Source organism: Enhydra lutris, unplaced genomic scaffold, assembly GCF_002288905.1.
Source record: "Enhydra lutris kenyoni isolate GAN:26980312 unplaced genomic scaffold, ASM228890v2 scaffoldscaffold30, whole genome shotgun sequence".
Lineage (NCBI taxonomy): Eukaryota > Metazoa > Chordata > Mammalia > Carnivora > Mustelidae > Enhydra > Enhydra lutris.
Genome location: NW_019154114.1, coordinates 20,790,111 through 20,810,575, shown reverse-complemented (window position 1 = coordinate 20,810,575; position 20,465 = coordinate 20,790,111). Strand labels below are relative to the sequence as shown.

At 58.0% G+C, this 20,465-nt stretch overlaps 1 protein-coding gene across 1 annotated transcript in view; it reads left to right on the top strand.

Moving 5' to 3' along the window:
• The window catches only part of LOC111152847 (zinc finger CCHC-type containing 14), a 54,237-nt gene extending 35,908 nt beyond the window's left edge, over positions 1–18,329 (top strand). The window contains exons 4-13 of the mRNA XM_022511522.1: positions 5,508–5,579; positions 8,257–8,366; positions 8,980–9,074; positions 9,155–9,209; positions 10,122–10,401; positions 12,187–12,278; positions 12,917–13,044; positions 13,925–14,065; positions 14,152–15,657; positions 16,667–18,329. Of these exons, the coding sequence (XP_022367230.1) occupies positions 5,508–5,579; positions 8,257–8,366; positions 8,980–9,074; positions 9,155–9,209; positions 10,122–10,401; positions 12,187–12,278; positions 12,917–13,044; positions 13,925–14,065; positions 14,152–15,657; positions 16,667–16,722 (2,535 nt within the window). The 3' untranslated portion in view covers positions 16,723–18,329. The remainder of the gene's footprint in view (positions 1–5,507; positions 5,580–8,256; positions 8,367–8,979; positions 9,075–9,154; positions 9,210–10,121; positions 10,402–12,186; positions 12,279–12,916; positions 13,045–13,924; positions 14,066–14,151; positions 15,658–16,666) is intronic.
• The last annotated feature ends 2,136 nt before the right edge of the window (positions 18,330–20,465 follow it).

The window sequence follows — 20,465 nt, the reverse complement described above, 5'->3', positions numbered from 1 at the left end:
CGAAGCTGCCCATTGTCTGTCTTGGAGACTCGCCGTCAGACTCCGGGGACGCTGGTGTGTCGGGTCACCGTGAGCATGGGGCACCTGTAAGCGGGTCGGAGACAGTCCAGAGTTAGACCCGCAGGTCAGTGGCCGACTGACGTGCACACGGTCCAGGGAAGAAAGGACGGTCTTTTCAACAAATGGCTCCGGAACCCTTGACCAGACCTCTCACCTCGCGTAGAAAACTAAGTCAAAAACTAAGTCAAAACTGCGAAATGTACAACCTAAGATGACGAAAGTTCTGGAAGAAAGCACGCAAGACTGTGGCTAGGCAGAGATCTCTTTGCTACAGTAGCGAGAGCATGACCCACGAAAGGCAGCATGAACACGCGAGCTTTGATCAAGTGTCAGACTTGCTCCTCTAAAGGCACGGGAGATGGCCGAGCAGGGTGCAGCCTGGGAGGTATTTGCACGTTACGTGCTCGACAGTTTTCATCCCAAGCGAAGAACTCTCACCACTTGGTAATGAGAGAGCAACCGGGTAAAAAATGAGCCGAAGATTTGAACGACACCTTAGCAGAGAGTGTTCAGAGGGTGCCGTCCCGCCCGAGCAGACGTTGGGCCCCATTCGTCAGTAGGAGGATGACCATGAGACGCACAGGGGGACGCTGCTGCATGCCTGTGGGATGGCCAAGCTGGGGACCCCGGGCCGGTGGGCTGCTGTCAGGGGCGCACCTGGTCAAGCTGGGCCCCTCTCCAGCGGCCAGCGCCTGTGCTCTGGCCTGCGGCCTCTTTGCAAAGCTGTCTGGGAGTTTTATAAAAAGCTAAACGTTTCCCTAAAGTATGTCCCATTAGTTCCACCAGCAGTGGAACGCACAGGAGAGGAACGCACTGGGTCACACAGAGACTTGTGTGTGAACGTTCACACCACTTGAATGTGGACCACCCTGAGCGGCCATCCTCAGGAGAACGGATCAGCGTGGTGGTTCCAGAAATACCGCGGAAGGACGGCCCGGAGTGGAGAGCTCTGAGCTAGTGTTACACGAGCAGTGTGGAGAAAACTCAGATGATTACATAATCTGTGTGAAAAAACCAGACCTTTTGCCAAAAAAGATGTATGGTGTGGGCCCATTTACAGAAAACTAGGAAATGCAGACTGTGTCCAGCGACAGAAGGCACACAGTGGCTTCCTGGGGGTGTGGGACACGCTTGTGGCATTGATGGGAGTGGTGGTTTCCTGGACGCAGACACAGGCCTAGACTTAGCACTTTATGCCCTTTAGGTGGGTGTGGTTTGTGGTCTGTTATCAATCAGTAAAATTTAAAAAAAAAAAAAAAGTTACCTGAGGATTAAGCCTTTCCTTTTGTCCGCAGAACCCTAACAAAGGGACATTACATAAATTGTCCTTTAAGGAAGGTGTCTTTTCTATGTGGAAATAAACAGCTACCCTTCTGGGACCAGAGCCATCAAACGCCATCCTGGGCCGTGGTGGGACGGCCGTGCTGGCCGCAGAGGGAGACGCAGAAAAACCTTGCCTGCCGGCCTCCCTGGCTCTGGGGGGCCCGGTGGCCTCTGCCCACCTTTCTCAGTCCCGTTTATCTCTAGTTCCACTCTTTATGGATCAGTGTTTCCAGGATACAAACGAGAGGCTTCTCTTGTAGCGGAAGGGAGATGCTTCTAGTACGCTGGCAGGTACCGCACACGGGCGTCCGTGCTTCCGGCTCGCTTCCGCGGGGTTAGTGGATTTTCACTGGCGTCGGAGCTGCTCCTTCCTGGCTCCTGAGGGGTCAGATCTCAGCGTGCAGGAAGCCAGTGCTGCAAACGCAAAGTCCGCGCGTATGGACATGCGTGGGAAATGTCCACGTTTTACCTGTTTTCCCATATTCACTGTTGAAAAACTGGAAACCATTAAAAAAAAAACTTTAATAAAAAGATTTCTCGTTCAAAGTGAAGGACAGAGAGGGAAAATACCAGAAGATGAGTGCAGACCCTTAAGCGCCTCCTAGACTGCAGAATGTCAGCAGCGTAGAAAGAGCCGTGGAACCCAGCTGATGACAAGTATTCTTTCCTAAGAACCCAGGCGTTCATGTTTCCTTTAGTGCTCTGTCTTTTCCTTGAAAGTTTTATTTTTTCTTTTCAAGATAATCTTACGTGCTCTGAATGTCTTACTGCCGTTAGCAGAGAGGAGTCCTTTTCATCAGCTGTTCTCGCAGAGTTCAGAGCCCGGTAATTGTGCGAACGTGGCCTCGAGCAGCCGGGAAGTGTTGGGACGCGCACTTTGGTGGCTCTGTGGTGTCCGTGTGCTGTGGGAGAGTTGCTGATCCCGGATCCGCACGGTGCGCGCTCAGGCTTTCCCTCCAGTCGTCTTTGTGTTTGCCGGTTTGTTTCTTGCTTGGGAACAAGTACTTAGAAAGGACTTTGCTCCAAAAGTCCTATGATGATCTGCGAATCCCCCACCTTGTGCTCAGACAGGCCCAGAGCCCTGTTGGTTCCGCCTCAGAGCTGTGGTTCTGCTGCCACGTGCCCCGATGGTCCCTGGTGAGCCCCAGATCTGCCCCTAATCCCCACCCATGTAACCCACTTACAGGCACCATCCCCTGTTCTCAGGTCTTCTGTCATCCTCTGTCTGGTAGCTGCTTGGAAAGGGCACTGGGGAGGTTCTGCCTCTGAGGCCTTCCCTGTCTGCACGTGCCTTCTACCTCGCCCTCCCCGAGTGTGACCGAGAGCACCGGCGGAGCTGGGCGCCGCTCTTCCTCGGGGCCGAGAGCTCTGCTGGCTTCCCACCTACTGATCCTGAGCTCGGGCACTCGTGCCGGTTTCCTCGGTCCTGGGTGTTTACGTGCCGCTCACCCGTGCTTGGCTGCGGGTCTGTCTCCATCACTGTGCTGGGACTCGGTGGGCCCTTTTAACCTGAAAGCTCACATCCGTAATCGAGGGGTCCCGATCCGAATCCTCCTCTTTGATTTCCTCTGCTGTGTGTCTCTCTTGTCCTTGCTTTGGGGCTCCTGCTCTCTGCATACTGGACCTCACGCCTGGTCCTTTGTTTGATTTCTTTCTCTGTTTTCTTTCCCTTTGATGTTTTGATCTACTTGATGGAGGACTGTGTCATCTCCCCCTTTCGTCAGTGGGATTTTTCACTCCTGTCCTGGTTTTGATTTCAAAGAATACTTGTCCTCTGATAATTCTTTCCTCGTAGCATCCCGTTCTTGGGGATGGTTTTCTTCTCTTAGACCCCTGAGAATATGAACGATGGCTTTTCGTTTTCTAAAACTGTTGTCTTCTCCACATAGGGTCTGTGTTTCTGACTGGCTGCCTTGAGCTCTCCGCGGCCGGTGCTGGGTGACCAGGCGCTGGGCTCCCGGCTCATGGCCGAGGTGTGGCGGGAGCTGTGGGCCGGGCCTCCGGCTGGGCTTCTCCCCATGCGGTGAGAGCTTTCTGCTCCGCATGCCCGAATCGAGTGCTGTGGGTGACAATGGGGACGTGGGGGATGGAGCTGACTAGTGAGTCAGAGGACTGAGATGTAGCGTGCTGTAGTCCTGGGTGTCTGTCTGGGGCACGTTTTGATGTTTGCGTATATTTAGGGCACTCACAGTCTGGCTTAGTGAAGCTGCGTATGTAGCTTTTGGAACGGGTACAAGGGACAGGAGACCGCAGTGCTGTCGTGCATCTGGCCAGTGTTTCCTTGGTGGCATATAATGGAATGGGGTAGCCTCCATTTGGTGCCGCCTTGGATGTGACGGGCCATGTGGGTGGCATGTGGCATGCCGGGAGGCTGCTCTGCGTTCCGTGCCCCTCCTGGGGCCTGTCCCCCGCTCTGGGGTGGGGGCCTGGCCTGGCAGGTGAGGCCGAGGGTGAGTGTGAAGGAGCCTGTGTCCTCTGCGGGGCCCGGCAGTGCCGCGGGTGGCCCGGAAGTGAGCCCGTGCTCTCTGTCTGCCCTAGACTGGAGTTCCCGCGCCTCTGGGGAGGACAAGTAAAGTGTCAGGAGCTGACGGCCCGTGGCAGCGGTGCCTGCGGGAAACATGTCGTCGACGGGGAGGCGGCGTGTCTGTGTCCGCGTGACCCGACGTGTCTGTGCTGCGCGTGTTGCTGGGGCGTTGGATGTCGTGTGTCGGCCTTCACGCCGCATTCGTGCCCTGAGAATGTGGACAGTGAGAGAATCGGGTTTGCTCTTGGTGTGAGAGTCACCAGGAAAGGGGTGTCCTGCAGCGCATTCTGCACTGTGACCAACCAGGACGTCGCCTGTGCTTTGGGGCCGACATGGGAGAGCCACGGAGTTTCCGCCCCTCCTCAGATGGTGCCGGCGGGTCGCTGGGTGGCAGCTTGTCTCACACAGGCGGGTGGGGGTCTGCAACTTGGTGCAGGTCCGTCTGGGCGGCGAGGAGCGCGGGCGCCTGCCTTGTCAGGGAGCCCCGGGCACCGCGCCCCTTTCTCCCTGGTCTGTGAGTCCCCGGAGCCCGAGCAGACGGCCCCCTTCGCGGTTGTTCCGTGGTGCGCCCGCTGTGGGGACCCGTGTGGGCTTCGGCAGGGGGAGGGGGACGAGCGGTCCGGTGGCAGCGGCAGTGGGCTGCCGGTCAGAAGGCGCAGGCGCGGGCGGGAGCAGGGGGTCTTCCAGACCAGCGCGCCGCGCCAGCTGCATCGCTGAGAATGCAGCGTTTTCTTTTGGGTCGTCTGACTTCCTGACTTGAAACCCTCCTGCGCCTTCCGGATCTGAGGGCCAAGTTCCTGCTTCACGGCCTCACCCTTCTTATGGCCCTCCCCCCTCGCCCCTGCTCACCCCTTGCTGGATTCCCTGTTCCCAGCCCAGCTCCCACCCTGCACCCGCGTCTCTGTGCCGCTCTCCCTCCTCCCCCACAGTCCTCAGCGCCCTGGGGTGGTCAGGAAACACTGGAGAAGCACTGGGAAGCCGGAGGGAGGAGACCTTCCCCCAGGATGCCTGCAGTCCACCGGGGGACTGGCTGGGACACGGTGATGACACGAGGCTGCCCGCCCGCCCCATGCAGTGTGGACACGCGGCCGTGTGCGGCTCGGGTCTCGGGCACCTAGAGCTGTTTGCTGAGCCCTTCCCACTGCTCCTCCGGAAGCTGTGCGCCCCGGCCCCGCCCCCGGTACCCCCGCTGCTCCCCGAGCGCTGACGACCCCCCGGCCCCCTGTTCTGTTGGGTTCCCGAGGGTGGGGGCCTTGTCTCGTTCGCAGCTGCGAGGAGGTGCCCTTGAGGACGGTGTGCCTGGCACACACAAGCCGTCGTGATTGTCCGTGACTGCGTACACCTCGGGGGGGCCGGTCTCCGACTCGGGGCTGTTTGCATGATTGCACAGAACAGGAAGTGACGCCGTCGAAGACTTGAGTGACGTGACCTTTTTTCTCACGCGTCGGGGGCTGTGTGACGACCCCGTTCAGCAGGTGCTCCCCGTGTGGGGCTCAGCACGCTCACTGCCCCTGTGCCCGCGAAGACTCCCGCACAGGTGTGTTGTGAGGGACGTACGTGGCGTCTGTTTTTAAGGTTTGTTTGTTTGTTTGTTTTTAAGGTCTTGTGGTCTGATTCTTCAGTAACATCAGTAACCAAATCTCCCTCTGAAGTGACTGAATTTATTTCAAAGGTAAGGTGGTTCAGGGCTCCTCTGGAAACCCCAAGGCTCTGTGTAATACCGCAGCGACTGGACGGCCTCCCTCAGCCGGCAGAGCGGGCGATGCGTGCGCGACCGCCCGGACAGGGTCCTCCATGCCACGGTCTGTGCCCCTTGCCGTTGCTGCAGACGAGAAGGGGCAGGATGCTGAGGCCGGTCTGCCTCGGTTACCCTGCGGGGACGGGCATAGTCCAGTCCCGGCGCCATCTCTTGTCCGTACGATTCGTTCTCGGGTCGCTTCTACAGGGGCCATCCCAGCGAAAGCTTCCGCTACTAAGTAGATGCAGACGCCAGCCTCCCCGCGCAGACACGTGGCACGCACATGCACGTGTGCGCACCTCCACGGTTCACGCGTGTCTTCCGCCCGCTGGCCCCGGGCTGTCGCGGTGAACCCCGTCTTTAGCGTCTTCGTCAGTCCTCTGTGTCTCACGGGGTGACGTGCTGAAAGTGTCTCCAAAGCGAGTGTCCGTCTCCGCACTAGGGTCAGGATGCCGTCCAGTAGGGGGTCCGGTTGGCGGACCGTGCCTCGAAAGCTTGGGCAGGGGTCGTTCGCTGTTGCCTGTCCTCTGGCCTGTCAGCCGCGCTCTCTGGAATGACTGACCCTGCGCTGGCATTCGCAGTTCCCTCTGTGACACTGAACGCGGGATGTCCTCCCTGCGTGCCCGCTCACCTCTCTACCTGCAGAGCGTCCATGGCTCCGGGCTGCGCTGGCGGGAACGCTGAGCCCACTGGGCTCTGACGGTGCGTCATGCTCCCCTGCCTTTGCCTTCTCTGAGCTTCCTGAGAATCTGGTGCGTTGTCTCTCGTTCGTCTTGGAGAATTCTTCCCCGTTGTCTCTTCAGAGGTCTCTTCCGCCCGCCTCTCGTCCTGGGGCTTGAGCTCTCTGCACCTGCACCTTTGACGTTGTTCACAGCTCTCGGTGCCCTTTTGTTTTTCTGGTTCTTTCCGCTGTGTGTTCTGGTCAGACGGTTTCCGCTGCCCTGCTCTCGGGCTCCCTGACGCCCAGCCCGTGCCTCTGCCCGGGCTCATGAGCCTGTTGTGTGCCGAGTTCTTCATCTCTGGGACCATGGTTTCTGTTGTTCTGATTTCTTGCTTTTCCTAGGTTTTCCATTTGACACATCGTTCAGTAAAGTTTCCTCTCTCCGCTGAGCTTTCCATTCGTTGTCCTGCGTGTTGTCTGTTTTTTCACGGAACCCTTCAGCACGCGAGTCGCGGTGGTTGACAGTCCCGGCCTGGTAGTCCCGCATGCCGTTACCTCTGAGTCGGGCTCTGATGATTTTCTTCGTGATACTTTTCATTCTCCCTCATTGTTTTTGGTATCGTGTAATTTTTGATGGAGTATTAGACATCATGTTTAGAAAACGGAGAGACTGAGGGAAAGGGTACATCTGTCCGGAAAGGGGCGTGCTGCCGCCTCTCCCAGCCCTCAGTGGGGTTCTCGATCCGGTCTGATCAGCGTTGGGGCTGGGGCTGGGTTTTGTCGCTGCTGCAGTTTACGTCCACCCCCAACCCCCCGGCCCTTGGAGGTTTCGGCTTCCTCTGGTTGACGGCAGCGGGTACCTTGAGCCTGGGGAGAAGGGCCTGCGGTGTCAGAAGTTCCTCTCGGGGGTCGGGCCTCACCTTGGCCCTCAGCTGTTCTGTGTGTCCATGGCCTGGAGGGGCTCTCCCTGTTCTGTGGGGAGACGGCAGTCACTCACTGCCTAGTGACAGACTGGTGCTGGGGTGAGACATTCTCCATCCTCCTGGTCCAGGCTCGGTCCCGGGCACAGGGCCCTTGGGCTTCTCTGCCCCTTTCTTCGCCAGCAACAGCTGGCCTCCTCTTCGTACTGGTGCAGTACCCTCAGCCCAAGAGGGCTTTTGCCCTTTCTTCGGGGCCAGTGGGCCGGCTTGTTCCTTCCCCCAGAAGCAGGGTATCTTTGCCCATGGCCTGGTGCCGGGAGGACTCCCTCCCCACCCCTGCCCCACCGAGGCAGGACAGGAGAGCTTCTGCCTCATCCCCACAAATGGAGGGTCTGCTTGGGCTCTGGGAGCAGGAGCAGTCCTGTCCCTCCCTGGCTAACGGGTTTCCGTCTTGCATTTAGAGAAGGCTCCAGGGAAGGTGTAGGTCGGGCTCCCAGGAGCAGCCAGCCCCCACCTCTGCTGCCTTGGAGGTGCTCTCCAGTCTCCTGTGGAAGTGAGCCTGGGAGGGAGGGCACACTCCCCCTGCATCTGGGGCTCTTGGCTGACCGGTGTCTGGCCCACGGTCAGCCTGTGGGAAGTGTCCATCTTCTGACCTCTTTGCCTGCTGGCATGGCTGCCGCCTCTTCCTCGTGCTGTGCCACAGCAGACAGGGTCATGGTCTTGTCTCTCCTTGGCGGGGCAGGTCCGTCTCGGAGTTCTGCTCACGTGGTGGCCTTGCGGCTGAGTGTCCATGGGCCCACGGATAGGTACGGTCGTGTCGTCTGCGGAGGTTTTTACTGATGCCGTGGTGGGTGTGATGTTCTTTTGTGGCTTTCCACATCCTCAGTGGAGGTGGAGCCCCGGATGGCTGAGAGCAGGGCGGGTTGTCGTGTCCCGCAGGTGTCAGTACCTAGCACCCGCCCGTCTCAGCCGGAAGAGGCCCGTGTCAGGTGAATTTTGACGACGTCCCGTGCTTTTCCATCTGTTTCAGTTACCCCAGCTGCACCCCGAGGACAACCTGGACAAGTTCACTCCTTGCTTAGCCGGCCCGGATTCCTTTTACGTTGAGCGAAACCACGTGGATCTGGAAGCAGACCTGAGGTAAGGCCACCCGCGCCTGCCCGTGGGGTGACACGTGGTGGGGCCGGAGTGGGGCTGCACACCTGAGCTGCCTAGTCATCCCAGCAGTCTGGGTCCCGGAGGTGTCCCTGGGGGTTTCCCTCGCTTACGGAGAGCCTGATGGAGCTGCCCAGAGCGCTCCTGCTCCCTGTGGTCCTGACAGTCGGAGGGAGTCTTGGGCAGTTACTGTCTCTGTTCCGCGCTGGAGAGTTGAGGCTGCTGCGGGACAGTAGTGGGGCCTGGTGGAGTCCCTTAAGCCCGTGCCTCCTGGCCGTGGAGCATACTGTGGACGAGGCAGCAGGCAGAGGGGCCGGCCCGCGTCCGGGGGCCCAGCCCCAGTGACGCACGCGGGTGCAGCCTGGCGGCGTGTGCCACGGGACACCGCCATGGGCCCAACTCTGCCCTCGTGCCAGCGCGCCGCCCCCGTGCTGACATGCGGTGCGCGTGGGGGATCGAAGCGGGGAGAACACCCGGGGCTTCCGTTCGCTTTGCTTTCCCGTGCGTGCGTCTCTTAGCTGAAATCAGACTTGGGCTCCCAGTTAGTTTTCGGTAATAGCGATTTTAATGCGGACAAACCACTTTGTTTAATTTTTAGGTATTTGGCTTCGTTACCTCCTCACGTGTTAAAAAATGAGCAGGTCAGGAAATTCTTCAGCTCTTCGTCTCCCACCCAACAGCTTCAAAGTCCAAGTGAGTTTGCACCGGGGGGAACGTGAAGATGAAAGCGTCTCGCCTCCCGCACGCGCGATGACACTTATCTCGACCTGCAGGTGCTGGCACCCCGTCCCTCTCTAAAGTGGGCACCGTGCTGGGCGCGTCCGGAAGGTGAGGCGCCTGTGGCGGCAGCACGTCTCAGTCGGCGGGGAGACGGCTTGTCGCTGTGTGTCGATAATTGTTTGTACAGTGAGGCCGTCCTTGCTCTCAGTCTCGATGCTGTCGTGAGGGCGGTGGGATGGACACTGCAGTTGACGATTTCTCTGTGTAAAGAAAGTGGTTCTCTGAGCCCCCGGAGTTGGAATTCCCCAGGACTCTTATTGCAAAAGCCAGTTTCCGGGCCCTGCACACCCTAGGAAACCAGAATTTCAGAGACTCTTCATTTTTATAGGCTCCCGGGGAGCGATTGTGCCCGTGAGGTGGCAGGGCCACTGCTCCAAGGGTCCTCCGTCAGCAGGAGGCCTGATGGTGGCAGTGGCGGTGCTCAGGTGACAGGCTGCCGTTGCCGTGAGCCAGCCTCGCCGACAGTGACGCGCGCGCGCACTCTTACGTGAACACGGGGGCTTCCAGAGGCCTGCCTTTTCTCTTCACCCCGGCCTGCTGCCTCCCGAGTACACTGTGAACGTGGGGTGTGCGGTCTGGGATGGAAGGGCCAAGGGCAGGAGGCAGGACGCTGAGTGCTCCTTCCAGCCCGCTGCTGGGACGCGCTCTTTGAAACGTTAAAGGGTCAGGAGTCAGGTGCGGCTAGGATTCTCCGTATCCTGCTCTGACAGCGTAACGGAAACCGGGCAGCTCGGCCCAGAGTCCGGAGTCCGGTGGTGACACAGCCGCACGCGTCCACATACAAACACGTGCACACCTCCAGGGGGTGGTGTTGGGGGACAGTGGCAGGAAAGGACGATGGTGCTGCAGTGGGCGTGGCCTCGGATACGGCCCAGCACGGGGAGCCCGCTCCAGCCCACTGCCCGCCTGTGTGTGGGGGGCTGCGGTCCTCGGAAGACCACCTGTCTGCTGTCCCCACAGGCCTGTGTGTGGCGTGGCCGGCGTCCCCTCGTCTCAGAGCGGCACCCAGCACCACCTGCAGCACGCGGCCAGCGCGGCCACCTTGCCCCACTGCTCCCACACAGGGGGTGCAGGCTCGGCGCTGGCCTACCGGGCCCAGATGGACTCCTCGCCTGCCATCCTGATGCCCTCCGGGCTGCAGACCCCTCAGACCCAGGAGCAGAACGGGATCCTAGACTGGCTTCGGAAACTGCGCCTGCACAAGTACTATCCCGTCTTCAAACAGCTCACCATGGAGAAGGTATGTGGGTGAGTGGGTGGGCTACAGAGGCGGGTGTCTACACTGCCCCTCATGGGGAATTCCCGCCGCCTGGTATTCAATGCCTGTATGCGCGCCCCGGGCCCGGCACGCCCACCGGGGCTGGGGGGTGGCACTGGGTGTGGATTGGAAGTCCTCTTGCTGCTGAGGCAAGGACTCCAGCCGGATGGGTTGAGAACAGCTTTGTTTTTGTTTTTTGTAAGATAGGCTGGGGTCTTCACGTGAAAGGTACTCTGCGTGATAGGAAGGCCATTGTGTCTTCTGCAGCTGTTCCCGTAGACTTGACGAGCTCCGGGCACATGCGCCCTGTTAGGTGCCCTCTGCCTGGGCCGTGCGTGTACGGGAGCGTGGTGCCCGAAGGGCCTGCTGTGCCCGGCACCCAGGTGCTTGCCTCCAGGGAAGCTGCCGCTGGTGATCAACTGATTGATGGTCGCACAGCTCCAAAGAATAGACGAATTTTATATGTCTTTGAAGCAGTCCTACAAAGATTTTTTTTTTTTAAGAGATGGGGGCGGGGGGAGGGGCAGAGGGAGACAGACTCCCTGCTGAGGGCGGGACCTGCCCTGGGGCTGATCCAAGGACTTGGAGATCACCTGTGCTGAAATCAAGAGCTGGACGCTCAACCCACTGAGCTACCAGGCGCCTGGAAATTATTTTTCACAACAGAGTTCTAATGAGCATTTTTTTGTTGTTAAAGAAAATTCTGGAATTTCTGAAGTCTTGGCATCACTGAGCAAACAGAGTTTGACCCGTGGCCCTGTTTGAGCTCTGATGCCCCTGCTGGACACAGTCCCTTGGTGCTTCTATCTCGATGAAAATCTTTGTCCGAAAATCTGCAGTTGAACCTGGAAGTCGAGCTTTTAGAACAAAATAGGCAGTTCTAAGTACATTTGTAATACTCTTGGCTTAAAATTTGTAAATCCTAAGAAAACAATAGATACTGCTTTAGTGGAATGTGGGAGTTGAATGTTGGCCGTAAAATCACAAAGCGCGTTGTGAGCTGTGGGGAGAACCAGAGTGTTCTGTTTGCTTCGTAGAAGATGCGCGGGTCAGTCGCCCGTTCAGTCCCAGCGGCTCCAGTGTTTCCCGACCACTTGCTTCCCAGCAAAGTTGCTTTGCCCCTGAAATGAGGGTGATTTTCACACAGAAGAGCTGTTGGGGCTCCCCTGTTTACAGGAGGATAAATGGCTCGCGCCTGAGGGGGTGGGTCCCTGGACGGGAGAGGCGCACCCCCACGGACGTGGGAACTGCGAGACATTTTCGTTAGTCCCCCGCACAGCGCGGCCCTTCCCGCTGCCCTGTCTTCTCCAGGCCGCGTTTGGAGGGCCCAGGGGACAAGGCCTCTGCGCCTCATATGCAAAGTGAGCGTTTCGTATTTTGAACAAGGGACACCATGTCTTTAGCAGTGGACTGTTGTGGTGTTCCCATGGCCTTTTTCTTTCCCTAAAGATTTTATTTATGCATTTCACAGAGAGGGTGAGCGGGAGAGAGATCAAACACGAGCGGGTGCAGCGGGAGAGGGAGAAGCAGGCTCCCCTGAGCAGGGAGCCCGAAGCAGGGCTCGATCCCTGCCTCATGACCTGAGCCGAAGCAGACGCTTCACGACTGAGCCCCCAGACGCCTGACCCCCAAGGCTTTCCTTACCCAGTTAGAGTTGGTCTGTTTGCATACGCTGCTGGGAGGGTATATTTATTAATAATATTTCAAGTTCTTTGTTTTCAAGTCCTAATTGAGTCTCAATAACCTTGTAATGTGTTTCTTTGGAAGTTTCTGAGCCTCACGGAGGAAGATCTAAATAAATTTGAGTCCCTCACAATGGGCGCGAAGAAGAAGCTCAAGACGCAGCTGGAGCTGGAGAAGTGCGTGTGATGCCGCAGATGCCCCTTCTTCCCCGCGGGCTGTGTGGTCTCCCAGTGGGCTCCTAATCGGATGGGGGCCCCAAGTGGGGGTGACCTTCGGGTGGCCTGGGAGGCAAAAGACTTCACCGGAGGCGGAACCCAGGGGATAGGACGGGAGAGGTCGTCCGCCACGGGGGTGGGGCTTTACGGAAAGAGGGGAGGGGAGACAGTGTGGCATCTGCCCCGTTTTTGGTACCCGTGCCGGTCGTAAGTCTCCCAGGGGCCATCTGGAGTCTCAGGAGGTTCTGAGATGGGTCGCCTCATGGGCCAGCGTTGAGCCCGAGGGTCGTTCCAAAAGCCCCTCTGTACTGAGCCGGGGCGCACGAGCACTTCCCGCCGGATGCCCTTGATCGGACGGCACGGGTTGGAGACCAAAGCTGCATTCACACTGTCGGTCACACGGGTGCGGTTTGGGTCCGCTAGGAAAGGCCCTTTGCACCCACCAAGTCAGAGTACATCGCGTCCCGCCTATGAGGACAGTTGGGGGCGGTCACCCTGCTATGGCCCCTGGGCTCTGCAGCAGAGCCGGGGCCACAGGAAACGGTTTCGTGGCCAGAGACCCAGATGCTCACCTGTTCGCGCGCTCTCTCGTGGCACAGGGAGAAGTCGGAGAAGCGGTGCCTGAACCCCACGGCCCCGCCCCCAGTCACCAGCAGCGGCGTGGCCCGTGTCCCCCCCACCAGCCACGTCGGGCCCGTGCAGGGTGTGCGAGGCCCGCACGCTGCAGGTGGGTGAGGGCGGGGCGGCCTTGAGCTGGGTCGGGCGCTTCCTTCTGAGGGGAGTTGTCAGAGCGCAGCACACGCGCACCGTTTCGCCACCTGCGTCTTTGGAGCATTTATAGTTTCTGTTCATCATTTTAGCTTTTATCATTTCCACCGTTAGCGAATAGAAGGGATGTTTGGGTTAGAAGCTGGAGACCAGTGATTCAGCTGAAGTCGTAGAAGCGTAAGAATTAGATTCAGAAGCTGCAGCGCAGGAGGGAGAGAGGAGGAGGAAGCCCGAGCAGATGAAGACTCGCTTCCTCCCTGGGAGGGCGCAGGCGGCCGGGCCCCGTGTGAGTCCCTGCCTCGCAGGTCTGTGTCGAAGCTCCCCAGCTGCGTGTGCGCAGCCGCCCCGTCGCGGGCGCTGGGAGCCACGGGGCCGCCTCCGCTCCCTGCCTTCGCCCGCACGGTCGGGGCGCAGGGTGCTCTGCACGCCCGGCAAGCATTAAGAGCAACAGGACGCCGGGGAGAGAAACACGCAGTGTCTTTTCAGTGGTTACTTGACTAAACAGCTCTTCTGTCCCTTGGCCTCCTAAAATGGGGTGTCTCGGTGTCGGAGATGACTTCTATTGCCCCGTGGTGGCCGGGGACCCTTGTCTCTTCCTCTGCGGCCCGTGAGCCGGGCGGCATTGCAGCCCGTGGCCGGAGCCTGGCTGTGCCCACACCTGTGAGGAGGCGGGTGTGGGGCCTCGGGCTGCTTGTCGCCCCTGCATCTCCGGGTCCCGTCACCGCCGCCTCCCTGGGGCCGGCGCAGGGCTCCGCAGGACGGTGTGCTCGGAGGCGGGTGGTGGGGGGGGGGCGGGAGCCGCGGCCCGCACGACCCACACCCGTGCCCCTTTTCCGCAGCACTGCGGGTGGACGTGGAGCCGCCGCCCCAGCAGACGGCGCGGGAGGGCAGCTCCTCCGAGTGCTCCAGCTCGTCACCCAGCCCGATGGGGCTGCAGGCCCGGGACGAGAGCTCGGACAGCGCCGAGGAGAGCGACAGACGTAAGGACGCCCGGCAGGCCTGGGAGCGCTGTGCTGCCCCTGCCCGGGCCCGGGCACCTCGTTGACCGCTCCGTCTCCGCCCGCAGGTGTGGATGTGCACGGGGAGGGCTCGGAGAAGGAGAAGCCCGTCATGCTGCTGAACCATTTCGCGTCGGCTTCCACGAGACCCACGGCCCAGGTTCTCCCCGTACAGAACGAGGCCGGCTCCGGTCCGTCGGGCCACCACCCCCTCCCCGCGCAGATGATGGCTGCGGCCTCGCACCTGGCGCCCATCCGGATGCTGAATTCCGTGCACAAGTCGGAAAGGGGGGCTGCGGACATGAAGCTCCTCCCGCCCTCTGTGCACTCTCTGCTGTCTCTCGAAGAAAGGAGTAAACTCTCGGGACCAAGAGGCGGCATCAAAGTGGACAAGAACTTCGGCCACGCCGTGATCGACGCGGCACCCACACCCACCCCCCAGCAGCCCCTGCAGGTCCTGTCTGCCCTCGCCGAGAGCAGCTCCGTGTCACCCACGGTCTCCTTCGGTCCCCGTGCCAAAGTCGTGCACACGTCCGCGCTGGACAGGGTGATGAAGTCGGCCCCGCAGCCGGCCCTGGCGGGGGAGGCCAGCACTGCTGCCGCGGGCACGTCGGGCACGGTCTTCCATGCGGCCCGGCCCCCCATAAAACTTCTGGTGTCTTCATCTGTCCCCGCGGATTCTGCCATTTCTGGGCAAACTGCCTGTTCGAATAACGTGCAAATAAGCGTGCCCCCTGCAATAATAAAGCCGCGGGCTGCCGTGTGCGCCGCCAGCACCAAAGCTGCCTTCTCCGCGATGGGCAGTGTGCCCCTGGGGCCCCTGCAGGCCAGCTTCTGTGCGAGCAGCAACACTGCCTCTTCCAGCAGCCACCCCTCCGCGTCCTTCGCCAGCATGGCCACCGTGCCCAGCTGCCCGGCCCCCAGCTCCAGCCCCGCGCTCTCCTCGGCCCCCGAAAGCAGTTTCTACAGCAGCGGCGGTGGGGGCGGCGGCGGCGGCGGCGGGGGGGCCGGTGGGGGCGGCGGGGGCTCCCCCGGGAACCTGCCCGCCTCCAGCCAGAACCACCACCACCACCACCACCACCAGCCGCAGTCGGCGCCCCAGCAGCCCGCGCCCGGCCCGCCGCCCGGCTGTGTCGTGTGCACGTCGTGTGGCTGCAGCGGCAGCTGCGGCTCGGGCGGCCTGACCGTCAGCTACGCCAACTATTTCCAGCACCCGTTCTCGGGGCCGTCCGTGTTCCCCTTCCCCTTCCTGCCCTTCAGCCCCGTGTGCGGCAGCGGCTATGTGGGCGCCCAGCAGTACGGCGGCGGCGCCTTCCCCGTGGTGCACTCGCCCTACGGCGGCGGTGTGGCCCCCGAGCCCGTGCTGGCCGGCCAGTCCGCCTTCGCTGTGCCGCCCATGCCCGGCTTCATGGCGGGTGCGGCGGGCGTGTACCAGGCGCCGGGGCTGGGCGGCGGCGGCGGCGGCGGCGGCTCCGGCCACAAGAAGAGCGGCAACCTGTCGTGTTACAACTGCGGGGCCACCGGGCACCGCGCCCAGGACTGCAAGCAGCCGTCCATGGACTTCAACCGGCAAGGTAGGGGGGCGGCCGCCGAGCGGGCTGCGCTGGGGCACAGAGCACCCCCGTGCGCGGGCACCGAGGTCCACGGGTTGCCTCTAGAGCACGGACGCTCCTGGGAAAAGCGTGTCCTTGTCGCTGGGCTGGCCGTGAAGGCCTCCGGAAGGGTCGCGTGGTCTCCAGCTGCCCGTCCCTGCAGCCTCCTCCTCTCCGAGGGGACCGGCCGGCCGGGGGAGGGCACGCTGGCCCTGCGAGCTGGGCAGCCCGTGGGGTTGACGGGGCCCCTGCGGGCCTGGTGCGGGGGTGCGGGTGCCGCCACAGGCTGTCCTGCTGCTGCTGCCCGGGGGACCCGGCCGGCGGGGCGAGGAGGCTGCGTGGTGTTCCCTGCGGCCACACACGCCACCCCCCCTCCCCCACTTTTACTTGCACTCGCTCTCTTTTGTCTCTAGTCCAGGTCCGGTGTGTGTGTGTGATGTGGGGACACGGGTGTGTTCTCGCTGTTGGCTGGGGAAGGGAGATGAAGCCAGGCAGGAGGCGTCTCTCCCAGCTCCGTGGTACTCACGGCGCGGCCTGGGGTAGTCCCCTGGGCTCTGGAGACGTTGGATGGTTGCCCCAGGCCTGGGATCCCGCAACCCGCCTGTGCATCGTGGTCAGCCAGAGCACGTTCGAGGCGAGCCAGCTCTGGTGGCAGGTGGGGCGGGTGTCGGTGTGCTCACCGCGTGGCCGGCTCCCGGAGCAGTCAGCCCGGGCCCCTGGTGCGGGTCAGGCCTCCCCGGCCCCCTGCCCGGCCGAGCTCTGGAAGCAAAAGAGAAGCGTCCCAGGGACCGGCCGTGTCACCCCTGAGGCTGATCCCCCTGTATGGCTTAGTTTTGGGGGCGGGAGCGAGGAGCTGGGCGTGGGTCCGACAGGTGGTCCAGACTTGCCGCGCCTGCCTCTTGACGGAGACGCTAGCAGGAGCTTTGGGCAGCTCAGCCGTTGGCAGGAGTCGCACAGTGACTCAAACCCGGTCTCTCTCCCCTCTCTCTAGGCACTTTTAGGCTGAAGTACGCCCCCCCGGCAGAAAGTCTGGACGCCACGGACTGATACTTTCTCTGGCAGCAGAACACTGTTAAGCCATGGAGACATAAGGAAACTTAAATACAAAACTGAGAAGTCTAGTTGCTGTTGAGCTTAATATTTTTAATCCAAAGGTGCTTTACTTTACTAGACTGGATAGAAAACCTAGCGTAGGAGTGCATCAAACTCAGTTTTATTGCCAAAATCCTAGATCGGAGCTTGACGTCAGGACTCGCCTGGTCGGGGTCTCCGCTGTGGCTGCGATGCAGAGACCTCCGTGTCCCGAGGAGCATTGCCGCCGTCGGTCCTTCCAGGCTCACACGTAATTCCCGGGCAGCTACGCAAGATCGGAACCGAGACCTGCAGGTCGGAGCGCTCCGCGTGGAGTTCCAGCAGGCGGACTCTTGATACCCCTGCGTGAGGGAAAATGTCGCCTTTGTTTTGTTTTGTTTTTTTGTTTTTTGTTTTGTTTTGTTCCTCAAGTGGTTGGACACTAATCTCTCTGGGCTCTTTAAGGATTGCACTACCGAAGAATGTAAACTGACGTCACTCTCTGCCGTTCTGGGAGACAGACTCCCCGAGACCAGTCAGTGCAAGACACTCAGAGAATCCGTTTTTAAGGAGTTGGCACCAGCAGGCTACGTGACTTGGTACACAACAGAGATTTTAGCATTTCCTTCCCTCCTTAAGACACTCGTAGCAGTTTCAAGGTTTTAATTTTTTTTTCCTGCAAATAAATTTAAACTGCGTTATCAAGTAGAAATAGTTACTCGCAACAACTTAACGTCTAAGGGTCCAAGTCCCAGAGAGTCCCTAGTTGTCAAAGCCTTGAGAATCCCTTCCTTCCCGGCCCTGCATAGCTTGAAGTCCCGTCGCCGTCCACCGCGACGAAGCTCTCGCAGAGACACGGTGACCGCTCGGCCTTCGTGAGCTGGCTCTGAGGGTTGCTACACGCCCTTAGCAAAGTTGGCAAGTTCTTTCCTCTCCACACGGATCTCCCAAGGACCCCAAGGCTACTGCTAACGGATTCACACTCGAGACAAACATTTCAACAGTGATACAGTCCTATAATTACGAGCAAAAGATTTGAAATATTCTCCTGTCAACTTCTTTTGTATTAGGCTGTGTATTAGTGGTTAGTTCTCTAAAAATTACCTGAAAACTACAATAGAAAAGTGGTAAGACTCTGAGAGAGCCCACACCAACAGGACAGAGCTCCAAGATCTGCAGAAGTCTAGTTTTATCCGAAGTGGGAGATCAGGCCTCACCATACAGCTCTGTTTCACCCCATGACCATGAAAGCTTCTTGGTCCGAAATTTAGGGACTTAAACCTTTAAAGCTAAAAGGGAATTTTCTGCTCAAATATTATTGCTTTAAACACTAAAGCCTTCAGTATTAAAATATTGATTGGTAAGGCCTTGCCCAGGGATTTTGCAGTTGAATATTTATTTAAAAACAGAAAAACGTAATATTCAGACCTTTCTTAAAATGGGACAATCAGCCTCATGCCGAATTGGTGTAAATCAAAAGACTACCCTAGAATTTGAGGCTCTGTGATGTGAGGCTTCAAATTTTATGATCAGTTTCCTGGCTGGAGGGAAACTTGAGCAGAGTTGTTACCTTTTTTTTTTTTAAGGCTTTTCGTAGAATTTTTTTAGAGCTTTATTTTAGTAGAGTTTCATTTCTATGCAATGCAGAATTGACAGACCTCTGTATGCTTCTCTCTCTTCCTGGTACACAGTATTACATACAGTTTTGAAGTGATGGTGATGCTTACAACAGCTTTTTTGGGGAATGTTACATTGATCTCTTAATTATAAACACTACAAAATGTAAAAATAATGAGAACTGACACAACTTTGCCTTAAAGAGTAGGAGCCTGGAACTTGTCATATGATGTTAAAGGAAGACTTGGGAGTGTCCACTGATGTTTACGATTTTAATATTTCTGAAGGCCGTTATGGTGGCCTGGACATGTGCTGAAAGCCAAACTTTTAAATTTTTTGGTTTTTTAAACAAAGAAATATTTTAAATAAATCCTATTTCAACACAGTGAAATTGTTGAAAACTGTCTCATAACAAAAGAAAAAATATCATATTTAGGGTTTCTGTTTTAGTGGTCAGTATCGGGGAATGAAAGTGTCTGTTGTTACCCTTATGACTATTTTGATAAATATTAGCAGTTAGTGTGTTCCATACAACAAAAAATTAAAATACGAGCTTCGATTCGAAGTAGGACATTCAAATGGAGGTAATTAAGTCCAGACATTGTGCGGCTGTGTTCCAGTCATCAAAGGTCTTAGCAAAATTCCCACTTGTCTTTGAAAGTGCATGTGCGGTGTGATGTCTCCAGTGAGGCCATTCCAAGGTGAGAATTGAGAAACGTGAATGTGAGAGACACGGGACACAAAGCATCCAGCTGCGCATCCGTGAGACTCTTCCCAGGTGAACGCTTGGACTTGGGAATGTTTGCTGGCAGCGTCATCTCTGATAAATTTCTCTCCACAAGCAACCAAAGTCCGTAAGCCTGAACAGCGATTTTGCTTTTCCTCAGATGTCCTCATCTTTTTAGAAACACAGATCTGACTGACCCTTTCAACTACGTAGTCATTTCCCTGAAATCATGGGCTCAGTTTGCAAAGGCTGTAGCAACCGGTAGGTGTGGCACAGCCACTTTGCTCTGTGTCGTCTGTCATATATCAAAGTTTCTATCCCCGTTTTTTTGTCTCCAAGAATGGGGGAAGTGGAATGTACAGATTGAAGTGGAATACAATGTTGGGATAAAAGAACTATTGAATCTTTTTTTTTTTTTAAGCAAACACTCAGTTTTCTACCTTCTTTTCTAATTTTTATTTCATGGTAATATTGAAAATTGGAAACGTGTTTAAATGTTGAAACTTGTCATTGCTGAAGAGCACTGAGGAAATGGGAGCTAGCACTTACGACGACAAAATTATTTTCTTCGAAGCAGGTATGTGTGATTGGGTATGAAAAACCACCACCAACAACCAGCATCATCTGTAATCCGGATGACAGGAGTCGGCTTGTGAATATAGTAGCCAGTAGGTTCAGTGTTTTAATTCACTATTTAGAAGTCACTGTAGCTAGTTTGCCCTGCACTGTGCCGGGGCACGGAGGCCTGGTGGCAACCCCGCCCAGCGTCACACAGCTGCTGCGGCGCGTCCCCGAGGGGGCACCGGCCAGTCTGATCCATCTGGATCGGACCGAAGCTTGCTCTGGGCTCGCTCCAGTGTTGCTGGAGAGTGCTGGCCCAGTGGAATCGGGCTGTGCCCTCCTCACTCCGTCATTTTGTACTCTTCCTGCTTCTGTGGTGGGTTCTTTGATGCCTTGCTGGTTTTACGTCCTGGTTAGCGATGGCGTACCTGTGAGTCTTAAGGATGGTAAGGGAAACCATGTCCTTCCCAGAGGATGGATGGGCCTGTGGAACCCGAGCGGGCGGGTGTCCTTTTCAACGTGCAGATGACTCCCAAAGAACGAGTCAGGGGACGTTTAAAGCCGTGGGTCCTGAAGAGGCTCAGTTTGCAAAATCCTGAGGTTCTAGAACGGATTCGGTCAACACTCGCAAAACCACATACTTGCTGGTTGAGGCCAAAGGTCAACTTGACTACACTGTTCTTGTGGGAGGGGAGCTCAGTGTGGCTCGTCAGTCGGTCCCGGGGATTTTACAAGCCTCTCACATGCATTAAGTTCTTACATGCACAAAGATGAAGGCTTTGGTACTGAAACCAGAGACCTCGTGTACTCGAGA